An 18,096-nucleotide genomic window follows, 5' to 3' on the forward strand; every position below is an offset into this window, starting at 1 on the left:
TGTATATCTTCCAATTTGTTCATTCTGGTTGCTATATGACATAAGAGACCACTCAGTGGCCAATTAGCACAGAGAGAGGAGTGAAGATGTGCAACTTTCCTTGTAGCACCACTGGTAGAGTACAGTGTGGGCTGGTAAAGCCTTCAGCTCTCATCACATTAGTGATGTTTTTGTTCTGCTGTGCTAGCTTGCAGCAGATTAGCGTGCAGACACTGATCAATCCTATTATAGGAGTCCACCCTAAGCCTACTGTGCGTATGGTTGTGCTTTCCATCCTCTGCTCACCCCTTCCAGTCATCCCTGGTTGTGCGAATATGTCCTTTTTCTTGCTTAATTGTCTTTTATATCTCCCTCTTGTGTCCTCTTGCTCAGGTCTTTTTGTTAGCCTTGCGAAATATGTCCTTAATCTCCTCTGTTACCATCTCCTGCCATTTGTCCCTGAAGGGGGAAAGGTTAGAGTTAGGGCTCAGCAAATCCTCAGTATTTTATGGGCCAGCGTTGCACTTGCCATTTCAAGACAGTTTTTAAAGAGCTAAGGAACACTATACTGATATGCCTTTACTATCCTTCAAAGTAGCCAAACAAAAGCTAAAAGAGTCATTGTAGAGGAGAACCTGGCTCTGGTTGGATTTGGTCAACTTTACCATATTGTTTATCTACGCTATATAAAATACCAATAATGATGCAGTTAGGACACATGTTGTTTAGATTCTGGGTTTATTTGTGCCACTCAATGCATTCTGGTATGATGTGATATTCCAAATACACTACTAAAATGGCAAGTGCAATTCCTAGTCATGGACATATATTCATTAAATGTTTATAACAACCACTGCAGCAGAATGATAACCACAAAACAGAAATAAAACAAGGCTAGAAAACATCACAGACAGAATACCGCCACAAAATAAATTGGAGAAAAAGATTAATCGAACAAAACCAGGCATATTGAAAAAAGCTTGACCTAAATTAAGAGGACCTCTCCCAGGGAAAAGATGAATCTGCTTAGAAAGATTTAGAAGGTGATAAGATCAAGAGATTAATGAGACAAGTAGATCAAGAGGCAAATAAAGGAGATCACATACATGTGTCTATGTGTGTGCATTAGAACCTGTGTGCGTGTGTGTGTGTGCGTGTGTGTGTGTGTGTGTGTGTGTGTGTGTGTGTGTGTGTTTGACTGTTTGTACATTCAGATGTTCCTCTTGTATGTATGCATGTGCACGAGTTTGTGCTCACACATCTCAGTGCGTGTGTGTGTGTGTGCGTGCGTGCGTGCGTGTGTGTGCGTGCGTGTGTGTGTGTGTGTGTCGGGGGGTGATGGTGTCATGCAGTGCTTCAGTTTAAACATTCTGACAGATTACAAAAGCCACAACACCACAAGTTACGTCACTGCACTACAGCTTAATTTTCACCACAACACCAAGAGCTACCTCCTATGTTTGGACTGAGCGGGAATGATCACGCTTTTTCTCTGCTTTCCTTTTCTTATACGCAGCTATATCTTCCGGGTTCAGTCCATGGTTGTCTTCCCTAAAGTAACATTCAGAGTTCTTGTTTATAGTGAACACAATGCATTGTTCAATAATGCAACAGCAGCCTCAGTCAGGTGATCGTTGTTAACATACATTCTAAAGTGTTAACAAGAGAGGTGTTTGGTTAAGACAACTACTAAAAACTTACACATTGAATTTAAACAGACTTTCTAGTATTCACTGCTCTGCTACCAAAATTATTTAGGTAGCAGAGCAGTAGGCAATAGTTGAATAATAGTTGAATTTGGGCCAAATAGAGTACTACTACTATACTACTACTAATCCATCTACTATAAATGCAGCACGTCTCTATGACTGTATGTCTGTAATCCACATAAGTCGAGAAACGTTCGCCCCACCGACTTCAAATTTGACATGTGCGCGTTCCACATCACCACAGGGAGTGCAGTGCCAGGCCTTGAGTCGGTGGGACACACCACGTTGTCCAGTAATAATTGCGACCGTAGGTCACAGATTACTATGAAAACCTGCAATACCTGTCAGTCCGCGTCACACCTCCATATATGGTTGTCAGTCTGTCACGCTTCGTGACACACTCCATATATAGCCGTCTCTATATATGTGAAGATCACGCCACCTCGTGACACGCCTCGTGACACGCTCCATATATGGTTCTCAGTCCGTCGTGACACGTTCCAAATCCATATATCAAACTCATCAAACCCTATACTCAAGACACGCTATATATGGCATCAAAACCTGGTTTTCATTGTGCATTTTTTTGGTCAAAGTTGATCCCATGCCAAAGAGCCAGTGTTCGCCCAGACTTCCCAAAACAAACTGGTCAGGCTCCTACTTGGCCTCACCCCCCGAACCCACCTCACTCCTGCCCACTTTGACAGGCTGGAATGGCCGACAGAGTACAGCATCTTGCAATGGGTCTGGTCCACAAGATTCGATACACCACCAAGATACCCATGTACCTGTCTAGATGCTTCCTTAATGTTAACGAAGTCCACACCCACAACACCAGAGGGAGTGCAACGAACCATGTACAACCCAGATTCGGCACAAACAAGGGACTAAATTATCTTCGCTCCTATGCCATCAAAATGTGGAACGCCCTACCAACAGTCATTAAGACATGCGAATCCCTTGACTCCTTCAAAACCGCTCTCAAAGGGCACCTACGGATGGCTGCAATTTGAAACTGGCCCCAGTAAAATCTGAATCCCCCCCCCCCCACCACCCCCCCTTTTCCCCACACTGTATATGTTTATTTTCCCTTTTTAGCTCCTTTATGATGAATTCCTGTTCTGTTCTTTGACTATATAGAAGTGTCTATTTGTACGTCTATAAATGTTTTGATGAATTGAACATGGTGGACCCTCTTGTAAACAAGTGTAATGCTTAATTGGGTCGTCCACTCACAGTTAACAGTCTTTGTATTGAGTTTGTGCTTGAAATGTACTGTAATTCTGCAAACTGTTAATAAATATTTCAATCAATCAATCAAACCACCAGATTCACACGGAGGACGCCGTCGCAAGCCGCTCCATATGTGGAGCTGACTAGCCTGGAACTCACTACTATGCTTTTTATGGCATAGGCAGCTCCCGGCAGGATCTGCCAAACTATGCGCAGCTGCGCGACATGAGACTAATTACTTAGACTTAGACTAGCCAGAGGGTGCTGCCCATAGAGTATTAAAAGGATAGAGACTGAACTGGCGCGAAGCTCCGCCCCCTCCGGTATTCATGTCAGTGGAAGTTGCTCAGTGGCGTTTTGAAGCACCCGGAAGGCTGCCGGAAGTACCGTCTATTTACGCATTTTTTCGCTGATTCAGCATTTGGACACCAAATGTTGGTGTCCAAATGCGGAAGTGCAGCTGGGCTTTAACATTGAGCGCTCGGTTGCACGGGGTTTCCTCGTCAAGAATCCACGGGTCCGCCTGCAGTCCTTCCTCTTACCACTAGGGCCCAGCGCTTCAACATTGGATTGCTTAGCTGGCCCCTTGGTGCTGCCACACTATCAAAAGAGCCGCTTGACGTGGAGGAGAGTGCTTCCGGGAATCTGGCCGTCGCGCAAGTCATCCGCGGAAGTGGAGCTCTTAGTTCTTTTCCACCCACCAGCTGTCTAAAAACCCGGTTTTGAAGCTGTGCGCAGCCGAAAACGTGCTCTTTTGATAGTGTGGCATGCAGACGATCAGAAATCAGCAGAGAGTGCGCTACTCTATGCCGAATTGAAGTGGACTCGGACCCAGACTTTTTTTTCTCCCTGGAAATAAAAATGTCTGGGTTTCCGAGGCTATAGGAGCTGACTATCATCACCTGGAACTCTCCATTTACTGTATGAAGATCATTAACCTCATCAAGCCCTGGATGGCCATAGATGAAGAAGACTGGACCTACTTCCGCATAATATGGAGCCGGCAAGCAACTCTACATCTGACCTCACTGACACCAGATTAATAACTGCCGTATTAAGAAGCTCTGTTGTTTCAGTGCTTCACGCCCAAAGGGCGTAATAATAATAATAATAGTCATCATCGTCGTCGTCACCGTCATCAGCTAAAAATCTGAAATGACTATTTGTAATTTAAAACAAGGCAACAATCAGTGAGGTGATGCTGAGTCCAATAATTAGTTTCTGACAAAAACAAATGTCCACTGCAAAAACAAAGAGTAAACCGTGTATTCTTACCCTGGTTTGATAACTGGAGGTTTTGGCAAAGGCTTTGTAAAGTCTGATTTTCCAACTAGCCAGTATGTTTCTTCAATGCCTTTACCCTGAAAAAGATTTAAAATAAATAAATCAGTACGTGTTAGATGAAGAACTTAGTAGTTAGTAGTTAGTAAAGGGTTTGTAACATAAAATCATAACAAATGTGGCAGGTTAGTCTTTTATGTTAGTCCCTGTTTAATAAAAATTACACATCGTATCATATATATTTTAATCAAGATAGTCTCATCCTGTTTTCAGTTTCGAAATGAACCAAAACCTCTTAAGACTTGCCTTGAGAAAACTACTCTGCAAGCATTAACAAGGGGTGACATGTGATGTGTTTAATAAAAAATTACACATCGTATCATGTATATTTTAATCAAGCTCTAGTCTCATCCCGTTTTCAGTTTTGAAATGAACCAAAACCTCTTAAGACTTGAGAAAACTACTCTGCGAGCATTAACAAGGGTGTAATGTGGGGTAGGGTTAGACGTGTGAGCGTGCGAATCAACTTCCACTTTATGAATAAGGCATGGTGATAAGAGGATTGCAGACGTGGAGATAATCTTACCTTCAGCTCAGTTTTTCCCCTGACCTCTATCTTATAACCAACATTGAGAGAACGGAGGATGTTCACAGTACTTATATTCACATGGATTCTATAAGCTGAGGGAGAAACAGAGTGGATGTGAAAAAACAGCAACAAAACATCCCAATGTAGAAGGGATAATGAACATATAATTCATCGAGAAGAGAAGAGTTGAGGAGAAGAGAAGAGAAGAGAAGAGTTGAGGAGAAGAGAAGAGAAGAGAAGAGAAGAGAAGAGAAGAGAAGAGAAGAGAAGAGAAGAGAAGAGAAGAAGGGATAGGAGACAGAACAGCTGTAGGAGACTCACGCAGCCCAGTGGATTCCATACGAGATGCCGTGTTGACGGTGTCTCCAAAAAGGCAGTAGCGAGGCATGGTCAGACCCACCACCCCAGCTACACAGGACCCTGGAAATATACATTGATACATTTAAGCTAATCAGTACAATGCAATCACAATTTAAAAAAAATCTCCTCTCTCAAATATCTCTAAAATCAATGAGGCCTTTTGGAATGAGTAAACTTGCCATGCATCCACACTGTACAGTCTTGTGAGGAGGCAACAACAACAAGCTAAACACAGAAGTTATTGATTGTCATACAGTACAGTAGGCACAGGCATTCTCTCTATTCAGACCGCAGCCATCTTGCCAGCAAGGTGATACCTAGGTGACACTTCCCATAGACAGCCCATTCATCCAAACAGAAAAGTCCTCTCTAATTATATTAAACAACGTCAAAATCACCAACATTGCAGCTTTGGGGAAAGCTTGAATTATCCTCTTTCAATCTGCTGAAACACTTGTTTCAATTCAAACAAGTGTTTGTTTCATAAAAATCCACCGTAGACATTTTATGTCTATAGTCAACAATAGACCCAGGTTCTGTAACTAAGGTGTTTCAATCTATGCAGACCAACAAGGCAACAGGCCCGGATGGAATGTGTGCTTTTTTATTAAAAACATGTGCGGAGGAATTAACTCCTGCATGGCAGCGTCTATTTCAGCTATCCTTGGACACCTATACTGTGCCAGAAATCTGGAAAAAGAAACGTATGCAAGACTTCTCTTTGTAAACTTTAAGCTCTGCCTTTAATACTGTACAATCCATCCAGACATTCTTCTTCGTAAGTTATCTGAGATGAAGGTGAATCCAGTTCTGATTAGATGGTATTTCTCCTTTCTATCTAACAGGCCACAACAGGTGAGATTTAATTTGGCGCTCTCTCATAGGGCAGTAAGCAGTACAGGGGCCCCCCAGGGGACAGTTAGTTCCTCCCTTTTATTTACCCTATACACAAATGACTGTGTCAGCTCAGAGCTCACAGCCCAATCAGTGTGTAGTCAAGTTCTCTGACGACACTGCTATCCTTAGTTTACTCACAAGTGAAGGTAACATCAGTAGCCATATACAACTGGAGTGGACAGGTTTGTAACCTGGTGTGATGAACATCACTTACAAGTTAATGTAAGGAAAACGGAGGAGATTGTAGTGGATCCCAGGTCTATAGGTGACCACACCACGATCACCATACATGGTCATGACATCAAACAGGTCACATCCTATAAATATTGAGTACACATTGATTATGATATAAGCTGCAGCTGACACTCCCATGTGAGTACTGTATGTGTGCAAAAGTACACCAACGCCTTCATTTTCTACGTAGGCTCAGACCTTTTGGTGTAAGTAGAAACATAATGCTGAAGCTAGAATAGAGTCAATTCTAAGTTATGGTATCTCCAGTTGGTTTGGAAACCTAACTGTAAAATACAAATCTGAGATCCTTAGATTAGCCAAAATGGCAGGGAAGATCATGGGTATTTGAGCAGGCCACCATTGGACAGGTTAAGAAAATTGTGTCTGACCACTCCCATGTACTACACCCTGAGTATCGGCTAATGCCATCAGGTACGAGGTACGAGGTCCATGCGTGCAAATACAATAGGTACAAGCATTCCTTTGTCCCTCTGTCAATCACAATCCTTATATATAATAATAATTCATCTTCTGCACTAGGTATGTTGGGTGTGGTTTTTTAATGTTATACGGGTCACTGTGTGTCTTGTATTGTGTATTGTCTTGTATTGTGTGTTGTCTTGTATTGTGTATTGTCTTGTATTGTGTATTGTCTTGTATTGTCTTGTATTGTCTTGTATTGTATTGTATTTGTATGCTGCAGAGTGGGTCCTTGGGGTCCAAGACAAATTTCTCTCTTGGGAGACAAAATAAAGAAACCTTGAACCTTGAAGAAATTCCTTGCAGATTATTTTTTTCCAAGTGCTGGAGTTTGGAAGTGCTCGTTGACTATCACTCAACGGCCCATGCGTACCACCGTTTGAATGTGCACATAATGCAGGAGGCAGCAGGAGGTTGCTTTACTAATAACGAGCGCTTCCATACTCAAACAACAAAATAATCATCTGCAAGGAATTTCTTGACAGGAAGTAGCTCATAAAATGTCTACGGTGGATTTTAATTAAACAAAAACTTTACAGATTGAAAGAGGATAATTCAAGATTTCCCTACAGCTGCAATGTTGGTGATTTTAATATAATTAGAGAGGACTTTTCTGTTTGGATGAATGGGCTCTCTATGGGAAGTGTCACCTAGGCATCACCTTGCTGGCAAGATGGCTGCGGTCTGAATAAAGAGAATAGGCATATGAAGCATAACAAATCAAAACAAAATATGATGAACAGCTGCCTTGCAATTCCTCTCCCTGATTCACTACAACTGAACTGTATTTTGATGAATACTGAAGAAAATCACAGATGACACCAGAGATTGTGGTGATGGGGCAAAGGAAAGTAGGGTTAAATGCCAGCGTTACTAGGTTTGCACCCGACAGACTCAACATATCCATAAAAAAGCAAACTCAGCTTTCCAAGTTTCCAATGATGGGCTGAAACGCTACCGGTTTATATTTTCAATAGTGTTGAGTGTCGCATCTATAATTTTCTATTTTCTGATTAAATGCCAGGTAAAACAATATCCCAACCTGAATGCATCCCTATGCGTATCCTGATAGGTACATCAGGCATGTGTCGCATCTGAAAGGTTCCAACTGAACTGAGGATGTTCAGAGACATGTTGGCAATCTCTGCAGCATGCTTGTTACCATTTCTCTTAGGTAGACCTGATGCCACCATGTAAGCATCGCCAATGGTCTCCACCTACAGGAAACATGGACATATTTGTAACAAAGAGCATCATTAATTACTGAATTACCATATAAACCCACATGTTGAATGCTGTGTCAAAAGGTATTTTGGAGAGAGGGTCTCACTCAGTTGTAAAATATTATTTAGTAGAGTATTAATGTTGGCGGCAAGACGGTTTTAAACATTGAAGAACGTCAGACAAAAGAGTGCAACTCTCGCTTGTTGATGCTTGATCTATAAGCCTAAGGTACATCGTGAAAATGGTCTGCATTTCTATAGCACCTTTATCCAAAGCGCTTGTTTATGTGTGTTGCTCAAAGTAGTACTCATCCACACACAAGCTGACCTTGTAGACATCATGGTTGCTAAGGACAGCGTCAAACAGGGTGTAGAGGTCATTCAGGAGGTCAACCACCTCGATGGGGTCACTGAGTGAGGATATGGTGGTGAAGCCCACAATATCGCTGAAGTAAATTGTCACCTCGTCAAAGTACTCTGGCTCCACAACACCTCCTGTCTTCAGAGCCTCTGCCACAGAGCTGCAGAAAAGAGAAGAGAAAATGCATGTTTACATCTGCACGTGTGTGGTAGTATTTTGTGTGCGTGTGTGTGTGTGTGTGTGCGTGTGTGTGTGTATTAAGTCTAAGGCTGACAAAAGCCCTGAGTTCACCATCAACACTCACAGCCCATACGTGTGTATGACCTACATGAGTCATACAACTACCTAGGGCATAGATTTAATATCGCAGGGGAACAGGTTGAGCACATAACATCCGAGTTTACAGCTAGAATGAACCTGATTGACACTTCACCACTACCACTGCTGATGAAGTTGGAGGTATTAGGCAGGTAGCCCTGACTAGAGTACAACACCTCTTCTCCAACGTTCATCTAGCATGTAAAACACTTAGTTATCTAAATGACAATGTAGACACCACCCACACCACCAGAGACATTATTTTCCAGTCCAAACAGGATGGTGGGTTTGGCGTGCCGAACGTGGAGTGGATATATAACGCCACAAGGCTGGCTCACTTGATAAACACGCTGAACAGTGATGACACGACTGTCAGGGAACTTTCTAGATCTTCTCAGTTTCTAGATACTGTATGAAACGGCATAAAGTGCCACTGGCAGCAGAGGGCGAGCCAAGTTTCTTGGGGTTTAGAAGAAATCCCAACCTTAAAATGGACTCACATGCTACTGGGTTTGGGGTGTCGTCAGATTGGCCTGACCTCAATGACCTCTGTGTGAGAACTGGAGTATCTCTGTGCTGGGTTCAATTAACCTGACTCTGAATCTGTAGCAGTTTCTGAGGACATTATTACCAACTGTTCGATCGCAGTTGATGAGGATATAGTCACCTTTACAGTCAAAATCAGATTACAGGTCCTTCCAACCAGACTCAATCTCTCTCTGTGGTACCCTAACACGTTTCCTCCTCATTGTCTGCACCATGACCACACTCCAGTTACAGAAACACTGTCACATATTCTTAATGGCTGCTATGTATATAAGGGAATGTACATTGCTAGGCACGACAGAATTGTTGACCTATTAGCTAAGGACATAAGTTCATATGTTTCATCATCTGCCAAAATGTATAAGCACTCATGTGTTTCAACTGCCATGTTCATGCACAATAATGAAGATGTCACAGCTAATACACCAGATATTGGTGACCATTTTGGAAGTGACCATTTTGGAAGTGGCATGTACATTTGACCACAGTCTGGAAGAGGCATTCCTTACCAAGGTGCTTAAGTACCAGCGTCTTAAGGATGCCATTATACAGCTTGGCTACAGATGTAAACTACATATTTGGAAGCCTCGATAATGTCCACAAATCAGTCGTGAGGGGCCTGCAGATTGCAGGCATGCCCAAGCCGAGAGCTAAGGCATCAGCAAAATTCTCTTCAGTGTCACCCGTGATCTGTATCTGAAGCACTTGTTGTAGAGTTTTCTCAAGTTTGCGCATCCACTATTGTTTGTGTTCAAGAAATTTCTTGTAAAATGTGAATACAAATAAAGATGTTAAATGTGTGTGTGTGTGTGTGTGTGTGTGTGTGTGTGTGTGTGTGTGTGTGTGTGTGTGTGTGTGTGTGTGTGTGTGCGCGTGTGTGCGCGCGCGTGCGTGTAACCAGCTGTTATGTGTGAAAACTCACGGTGGGAGCATCTCAGCTAATAGTTTTTCGGTCCTATGTTTTTCCACCTCTAGTTCATCTGTCCTCTCTCTGATCAGGTCTTCCAGGTTGGAGCTGTATTGTTCCAGCATTCGCAGCATGGAGTCAATGATGTTGGTCTTCTTACCCTTGTTGATAGACTTGAACTGGTGGGACAAAACACAGCCGGACAGGACTCAATCATGGAATCATCAATCATGCCTTGTGTTCCATGCATACTCAAACACTTAAGACAACATTATAAGAATTCCAAAATTATTTACTATTTACAAGCAAAGTATTTGTAATAGTAGAGCCATTGCTGCTGTATGGGGCCGAGACATGGATGCTCAGTGCTCACAGCACAGCAAGCTTTGGCCAGACTGATAACATATAGATTCACTACGCTTACTCCCCGGAGGCGTGAGTGAATCCATGAATCATGATGTTATGTGTCTGGCCAAAGTCAGGCTAGGGAAAAGGCATACAGAACCAACTATCTATTCTAGACACACTGCGGCAGGACAGCAGAGCTAGCAACACTGCAGAGCTCAAGACAGACAGGGGTGTGGAGGCCAGCGATTCAGCAGTCCTGAGTTGGTGTCAGCTATTCCACACTCTTGCATAGCATCACATCAGAGCACTAATGCAATGCATGCCATAACCTGATTATTACCAGTATGTACAACATGTGGGTGTGCAGTAAACACACACTCAATGTCTGTCTCAACTATTCATTCCAGAGCAAAATGTGTTCTAAATTAACATGAGATGTATAATAATGTGAAATATTAACCTAGCTAGCTTCTTTTAAAATTATACATTTATATCTATCTACCGGTAAGTTATTTAACCACAATGACCTGCTTCATCTATTCTATATACATGAATTGAGACGGTAACAAGTTGTGAGCGCACACTTCGTGCACAGTTAAGTTGGAAGTTGGAGACTGTGACGCATGGCTACTGTGTAGTCTCACTATAGTCTGTGTAGATTACCCGGCGGTGTTGGGCACTGTACTGTAGGCATATAATACCTGGCTAGGTGAAAACAAAAGAATCCCGATTAGCATTTGAGTACTTTTAACACCTCTGAACAGCCGGCGGAGAGGTTCACATTTTCGGAATTTCAGAGTCACAGAGGGTCAGAAAATCTGTAATGTAAATATAAAATGTCCACGAAAATCTTCATGGGGGCTAAAAGGGGCTATTTAATTCTTCATGGGGGCTATAGCCCCCACAGAGTCGACGACGTTGGCTTCTAGTACTCAAATATTCAAATTTGCATCGGTACATCCCAGTTCAACCACAGTCTGTCACACTGTTATAGGGTCTTGACTGACCTGATCAAAGATCTCGTCAAAAGCAGGCCTTCGGTCAGGGTGTTCACTCCAACACTGCTTCATCAGCTGTATGCACTCTAGTGGAGCCTGGTCAGGGGCGACGGTGGGCCGACACATGGGAGGAGGCTTCTTCACCTTGCGGATGATCTCTGGTGAACATTTGGAGAACATATTGTGTGAATACAATTCTTTAGGGTTGTGGCTGCAGTTCTGAACACATTGATTTAAGATGTCTTAATTACACTCAACAAGCTATTATGTTATGCAGAAATAATTGGAATTAAGAGGGGGGAAGATTTACTGACAGATAAAGACAGCAGTGGGTCTGAGGAAATAGTTGTATGAACGTAAAAAAGGTTTGAAATAAATTTTGAAATATTGCATGACATGGCTCCCGCGAAAGTAAAACAAAAGATCACAGCCTTTGGTTCAATCAGTGGCAGGAAATGTGTTCATGGGAGTCAGAAGGATATACCACTACAACACAGGTGTTCATCATTTTGCTGATGATGCAGCACTGCTTGTGTCTGATAAAAGTAAGACTGAGCTTGAGTGATAGCAGATTAAGCTCCCTGTGCATCAGCACATGGTTATCTGATAACAAGCTATCCCTGTTACAACATGGACAGGCAGACAGAGGACATTTAAACAAATTGGCCAGCATTGAGTGGAGGTGAGAGGAGAGGTCATCAAGGCCTCTATAAATAAATTGGGAGTAGCATTGGCCGCAAATGTGGCAGTAGGAAAATGGTGTCTAAAACCACATTTTGAAGAAAAAAAATGAAAATTGACAGTGAAATATCTGGTGATTGCAATGGTGAAATGTCACCTAGATTGTGTGGTTAGTATGTGGTTCTGCAGGCTTAATTCCAGAACAGATTTTCTTTTAAAATTATTCTAAAAGTCTTCAAAATCTCTTCAAAGGGATGATCTCACCCAAATGGAATCCATGTGGTTCCATGTGTGCACAGTTTCAGAAAAATGTCTCAGAGTTATGGGGAATGTCTCAGAGTTATGGGGGTCATTGAAAATAAAAAGTCCTAATGCGCCATAGTGTCATATACTGGTAGTAAATCAGTGTCATACATATTCTGAAGAAATGGGCTGGCATTCAGTAATTGAGTGGTACTGTACTGTATTGTACTGTACTGTACTGTACTGTACTGTACTGTACTGTACTGTACTGTACTGTACTGTACTGTACTGTACTGTACTGTACTGTACTACTGTACTGTACTGTACTGTACTGTACTGTACTGTAGTGGTTCCCAAAGTGGGGTCCGGGGACCCCCAGGGGTCCTTGAGGGAGTTCCAGGGGGTACCCAGCTAAATGATAGTTTGGAACCAAATGGACCCTTATGGGTCTGTAACTCTGAGAGTGTCCAAATGTACACTCTCAGAGTTAAATTAACATTGATTTTACTATATAAATTGGGGTCCCAGAGATAGAAATGCCATTAAATGGGGGCGTCCATAGACTAATGCATGTCAAATTGGGGGTCCTTGAAATTAAACTGGCTGAGAATCACTACTAGAGCCGTAAAAGTCTTCTCTTATGGGGGTCCCTGGCATGTCTTTTCAAATGGGGGTCCGCGGGATAATTGGTGTCAATTTGGGGGTCCTTGACGTGAAAAAAATTGGGAACCACTGCTGTACCGTACTGTACTGCGTGTGTGTGACGAAATAGCTGCTAAAAACTTCCCATCATGCACCTGTGCACAGTGTGAAGCTCAACAGATCCACTTTGTCACCCGTTGGTACCCTAAACAGACAAAACCATATAGGGACACACATTGCTGTGCATTGGAGTGGCTACACCACTCAGCAAGAAAAAAATCTAAAGATTTGCCACAGACAAGGTCAAGTCTTGCCACGGACACATGTGTCTCAGTATAATCATTTCCATTTGTAACCAATTGGACCCGTATTTGCTTACAGTTGTACACTCAGTTAAATGTCCTGACCACACATTTTACTGTTCATATGTGGCCAATGCTCCAACCGGGCATTCCATTATGGTAGCCCCAACATGCAATAGGGTGGTCCTCTCTAACAACCAACCAGTCACACCTACCCTCAGGCGTCAGCTCCAACATGGAATAGGGAGGTCCTCTCTAACAACCAACCAGTCACACCTACCCTCAGGCGTCAGCTCCAACATGGAATAGGGAGGTCCTCTCTAACAACCAACCAGTCACACCTACCCTCAGGCGTCAGCTCCAACATGGAATAGGGAGGTCCTCTCTAACAACCAACCAGTCACACCTACCCTCAGGCGTCAGCTCCAACATGGAATAGGGAGGTCCTCTCTAACAACCAACCAGTCACACCTACCCTCAGGCGTCAGCTCCAACATGGAATAGGGAGGTCCTCTCTAACAACCAACCAGTCACACCTACCCTCAGGCATCAGCTCCAACATGGAATAGGGAGGTCCTCTCTAACAACCAACCAGTCACACCTACCCTCAGGCGTCAGCTCCAACATGGAATAGGGAGGTCCTCTCTAACAACCAACCAGTCACACCTACCCTCAGGCGTCAGCTCCAACATGGAATAGGGAGGTCCTCTCTAACAACCAACCAGTCACACCTACCCTCAGGCGTCAGCTCCAACATGGAATAGGGAGGTCCTCTCTAACAACCAACCAGTCACACCTACCCTCAGGCGTCAGCTCCAACATGGAATAGGGAGGTCCTCTCACAACCACCTCTTGGAGTATGATGGCGAAGCTGTACACGTCTCCCTTAAGGGTCCCTTTATGGCACATCTCTGGATCCCGCAGCAACTCTGGAGCTGTCCAAAATTGATCTGTGAGGAAAGAAGGTGACTGAGCATTATATATATATACTTCAACTGACAGTATGTGTGTGTGTGTGTGTGTGTGTGTGTGTGTGTGTGTGTGTGTGTGTGTGTGTGTGTGTGTGTGTGTGTGTGTGTGTGTGTGTTTATTGACATTATTAGGGATGTGTATGAAACATCATTCATACAAGTCATCTGTGGGAAACAGCTGACAGACCCAATACCTCTCCAAGTAGGCATTAAAACAGGCTGCCCATGGAGTACCATTCACTTTGTTCTTGCCATCAATGGGTGGATTAAGTGGTTGTGTGACTGTGCCCCAACCAATGTGCTGTCCCCAAACCCCGTCCAGGGTTATGCGGACGACGTACAGTTAGCCTCTCGGGAAGAGAGTGTTATTAAAAACATGCTCGCTAGAACAGATAGATTTCTAGACTGGTCCGGTCTAGAGGCAAAACCCACTATTTAAGTGTGCTGTTCTCTACCAGAGGCGCAGTGGTGGCAACCGCTGGCATAAGTCTAAGGCTGACAAAACCCCTGAGTTCACCATCAACTCACAGCCCATACGTGTGTATGACCTGTACATGAGTCATACAACTACCTAGGGCATAGATTTAATATTGCAGGGAATGGAAAGAACAGGTTGAGTACATAACATCTGAGTTTACAGCTAGGCTGAACCTGATTGACGCTTCACCACTACCACTGCTGATGAAGTTGGAGGCTATTAGGCAGGTTGCCCTGACTAGAGTACAACACCTCTTCTCCAACGTTCATCTGGCATGTAAAACACTTAGTGATCTAAATGACAGTGTAGTTCACTTTGTGAGGAAGTGGTTCGGGCTCAACACCCACACCACCAGAGACATTATTTTCCAGTCCAAACAGGATGGTGGGTTTGGCGTGCCGAACGTGGAGTGGATATATAACGCCACAAGGCTGGCTCACTTGATAAACACGCTGAACAGTGATGACACGACTGTCAGGGAACTTGATAGATCTTCTCTGATTCTAGATATGAAACGGCGTAAAGTGCCACTGGCAGCAGAGGGCGAGCCAAGTTTCCTGGGGTTTAGAAGAAATCCCAACCTTAAAATGGACTCACATGCTACTGGGTTTGGGGTGTCGTCAGATTGGCCTGACCTCAATGACCTCTGTGTGAGAACTGTGCTGGGTTCGACCTGACTCTGAATCTGTAGAAGTTTCTGAGGACATTATTACCAACTGTTCGATCTCAGTAAGGAGTACTGTAATTGATACGGAACACCATGTATCACCAGTCAATGCACGGAGGTACCTTGTAATGTTACAACAGTAAAAACAACAACAACACTGGACTGGTTTAAAACTACAGGGGAAGCTAGCTTGCCTTCCCGTTCCCGATGCAGACCACACCGTATCTCATACAATATTCAAGAATTATGCAGTTGATGAGGATATAGTCACCTTTACAGTCAAAACCAGATTACAGGTCCTTCCAACCAGACTCAATCTCTCTCTGTGTTACCCTAACACGTTTCCTCCTCATTGTCTGCACCATGACCACACTCCAGTTACAGAAACACTGTCACATATTCTTAATGGCTGCTATGTATATAAGGGAATGTACATTGCTAGGCACGACAGAATTGTTGACCTATTAGCTAAGGACATAAGTTCATATGTTTCATCATCTGCCAAAATGTATAAGCACTCACGTGTTTCAACTGCCATGTTCATGCACAATAATGAAAATGATGCTTTTTCAGATGTCAAAGCTAATACACCAGATATTGTTGTTGTTGATGAGGACAGTAGAGAAGTGACCATTTTGGAAGTGGCATGTACATTTGACCACAGTCTGGAAGAGGCATTCCTTACCAAGGTGCTTAAGTACCAGCGTCTTAAGGATGCTATTATACAGCTTGGCTACAGATGTAAACTACATATTTGGAAGCCTCGGTAATGTCCACAAATCAGTCGTGAGATTGCAGGCATGCCCAAGCCGAGAGCTAAGGCATCGGCAAAATTCTGTTCAGTGTCTGCAATAATTGGCAGTCGCCATATATATGGAGAAGGCGATGCTTTCTGTACCCGTGATCTGTATCTGAAGCACTTGTTGTAGAGCTTTCTCAAGTTTGCGCATCCACTATTGTTTGTGTTCAAGAAATGTATTGTAAAATGTGAATACAAATAAAGATGTTAAGCGTGTGTGTGTGTGTGTGTGTGTGTGTGTGCGTGTGCGTGTGTGTCTGTATGTACTGTATTACCTTCGTATCGTGGTTCTTCCCGAGGAGCTTTCTGGGACTCAAGCAACTCATTGAAGCCATAGTCTGTGATCTTCAACACAAAACGTCCGTCTACCACGCAGTTACGAGATTTCAATCTGCCATGGGGGAATTCTCTGTTGTGTAGGTATTTCATACCCTGGCAGGACAGTAAAACAAATAATTTTGCTGTTGAAACCTTTGTGTAAACTTGAGAAATGATCTGAAGCCAATGACAATGACAGCCACATAATGCCAAGATGATGTTCAAATGCAATGGGCAACTTACCTTAATGAGATCGAGCAGCAGTGAAGACTTGAACATCCAATCTAATTTGACGTCCTCATTCCTCAGCAGATCCTGCAGACTGCCTCTCGAGCAATGCTCTGTTACTATCGCAAAGTCTGGCGGGTCCGAGAAGAACCCAAGGAAAGGGTTCACATTCTCATTTCTCAGGTCCTTCATCTAGGGAAGTGGATGAGATCACAAAAGGAAGACATTTTCACATTTTCGATAGAACTGTGTTCTATCGGCGCGCCAGGCGACGCAGCGCGACGCGGCGGACGGAGCCGGTGTGCGATAGGTTCATTGAAAATAATGGAGGCGGCTGTGTCTGCCGCGCGGCGCCGCGCGGCGGACGCAGCCGGTGTGTGGTGGGCTTATCTTGGTACCAGAGTATCTAGTAAGATAGTGGCGACACGCTTTGATCTCGCCGCAAAGTGGGCGCCTATGGCCTATAGTTCCAAACATTGGAACTATCCCATTGAGATAGAATGAGCACTTCCGCATTCCATTGTTACAATGGGAGTCAACACTAGTGTCGCCACTCTCTGATTAGATTACTCTGGTTGGTACTAAGCCCCTGTATAAAGTGTCATTCAAATCGGAGCAAGAATGAAGGTGGTAGAATGATGGCAATCTTTTTCTATTTATATGAATGTTCTTGACCTCTGACCTTGACTTTGGGCGGTATTGAATTCCTCTAAAACTTGATGTCATTTGGAGCAAGAACACCATTTTGGAATAAGCTCACATGCTTTACCTTTGTAAAAATCCTGGCATTCTTCTGCTTCACTTCCTTGAAATGTCCCTCCTTGAACCTCTTCAGCCACACCCAGTCACCCTGGGAGATCGACAACACAGTTAGGAAAACATATAGGCAAGCTTGCATGATTGTCTATTGTACTACTAATAAGCACAGCAGAGCTTAAGGTACAGAAAGGAACAGTAAAATGTAGCTCAGAGAATGTGCAAATGCAATAATATATTTGTAGTTTGTTACAAATGGACATTCACACGGGTGTCATTGTCAGCTGTAATTTCAATGTGACTTACCTCGTACACAGCTATGTTACTTGTCCCATCTGAATGAGAGCTGTGCACAGAGTTGTCTCCAGCCTTTTCGCTATTCCCCTCGATTGCCTCTTTAGACTCTGAAGGCTCTTTCTGTGGGACAACAGAGATGAATACATGTAATCATGAATCTTTAGTTCATACAGTGCAGAGTGCAATAAGTGTTGATTAGACACAGCAGACTCACAAACAGAATTACGGACAATAAAACCCTGCTGTGTGCA

General features: G+C 43.5%; 1 protein-coding gene across 1 annotated transcript in view; it reads right to left on the reverse strand.

Annotated features, from left to right (window-relative positions):
• Nucleotides 1–368: 368 nt before the first annotated feature.
• gucy2f (guanylate cyclase 2F, retinal) overlaps nucleotides 369–18,096 on the reverse strand; it is a gene marked incomplete at both ends in the record, with an annotated part of 35,043 nt that continues 17,315 nt past the window's right edge. The window contains 13 exons of the mRNA XM_080772959.1: nucleotides 369–438; nucleotides 4,197–4,282; nucleotides 4,789–4,883; nucleotides 5,113–5,211; nucleotides 7,805–7,979; nucleotides 8,314–8,506; nucleotides 10,133–10,296; nucleotides 11,473–11,621; nucleotides 14,132–14,281; nucleotides 16,522–16,678; nucleotides 16,808–16,984; nucleotides 17,562–17,642; nucleotides 17,855–17,965. Coding sequence (XP_080629085.1) covers nucleotides 369–438; nucleotides 4,197–4,282; nucleotides 4,789–4,883; nucleotides 5,113–5,211; nucleotides 7,805–7,979; nucleotides 8,314–8,506; nucleotides 10,133–10,296; nucleotides 11,473–11,621; nucleotides 14,132–14,281; nucleotides 16,522–16,678; nucleotides 16,808–16,984; nucleotides 17,562–17,642; nucleotides 17,855–17,965 — 1,707 coding nt within the window. The remainder of the gene's footprint in view (nucleotides 439–4,196; nucleotides 4,283–4,788; nucleotides 4,884–5,112; nucleotides 5,212–7,804; nucleotides 7,980–8,313; nucleotides 8,507–10,132; nucleotides 10,297–11,472; nucleotides 11,622–14,131; nucleotides 14,282–16,521; nucleotides 16,679–16,807; nucleotides 16,985–17,561; nucleotides 17,643–17,854; nucleotides 17,966–18,096) is intronic.

Source organism: Protomyctophum bolini (assembly GCF_963924005.1).
Source record: "Protomyctophum bolini genome assembly, chromosome: 9".
NCBI lineage: Eukaryota > Metazoa > Chordata > Actinopteri > Myctophiformes > Myctophidae > Protomyctophum > Protomyctophum bolini.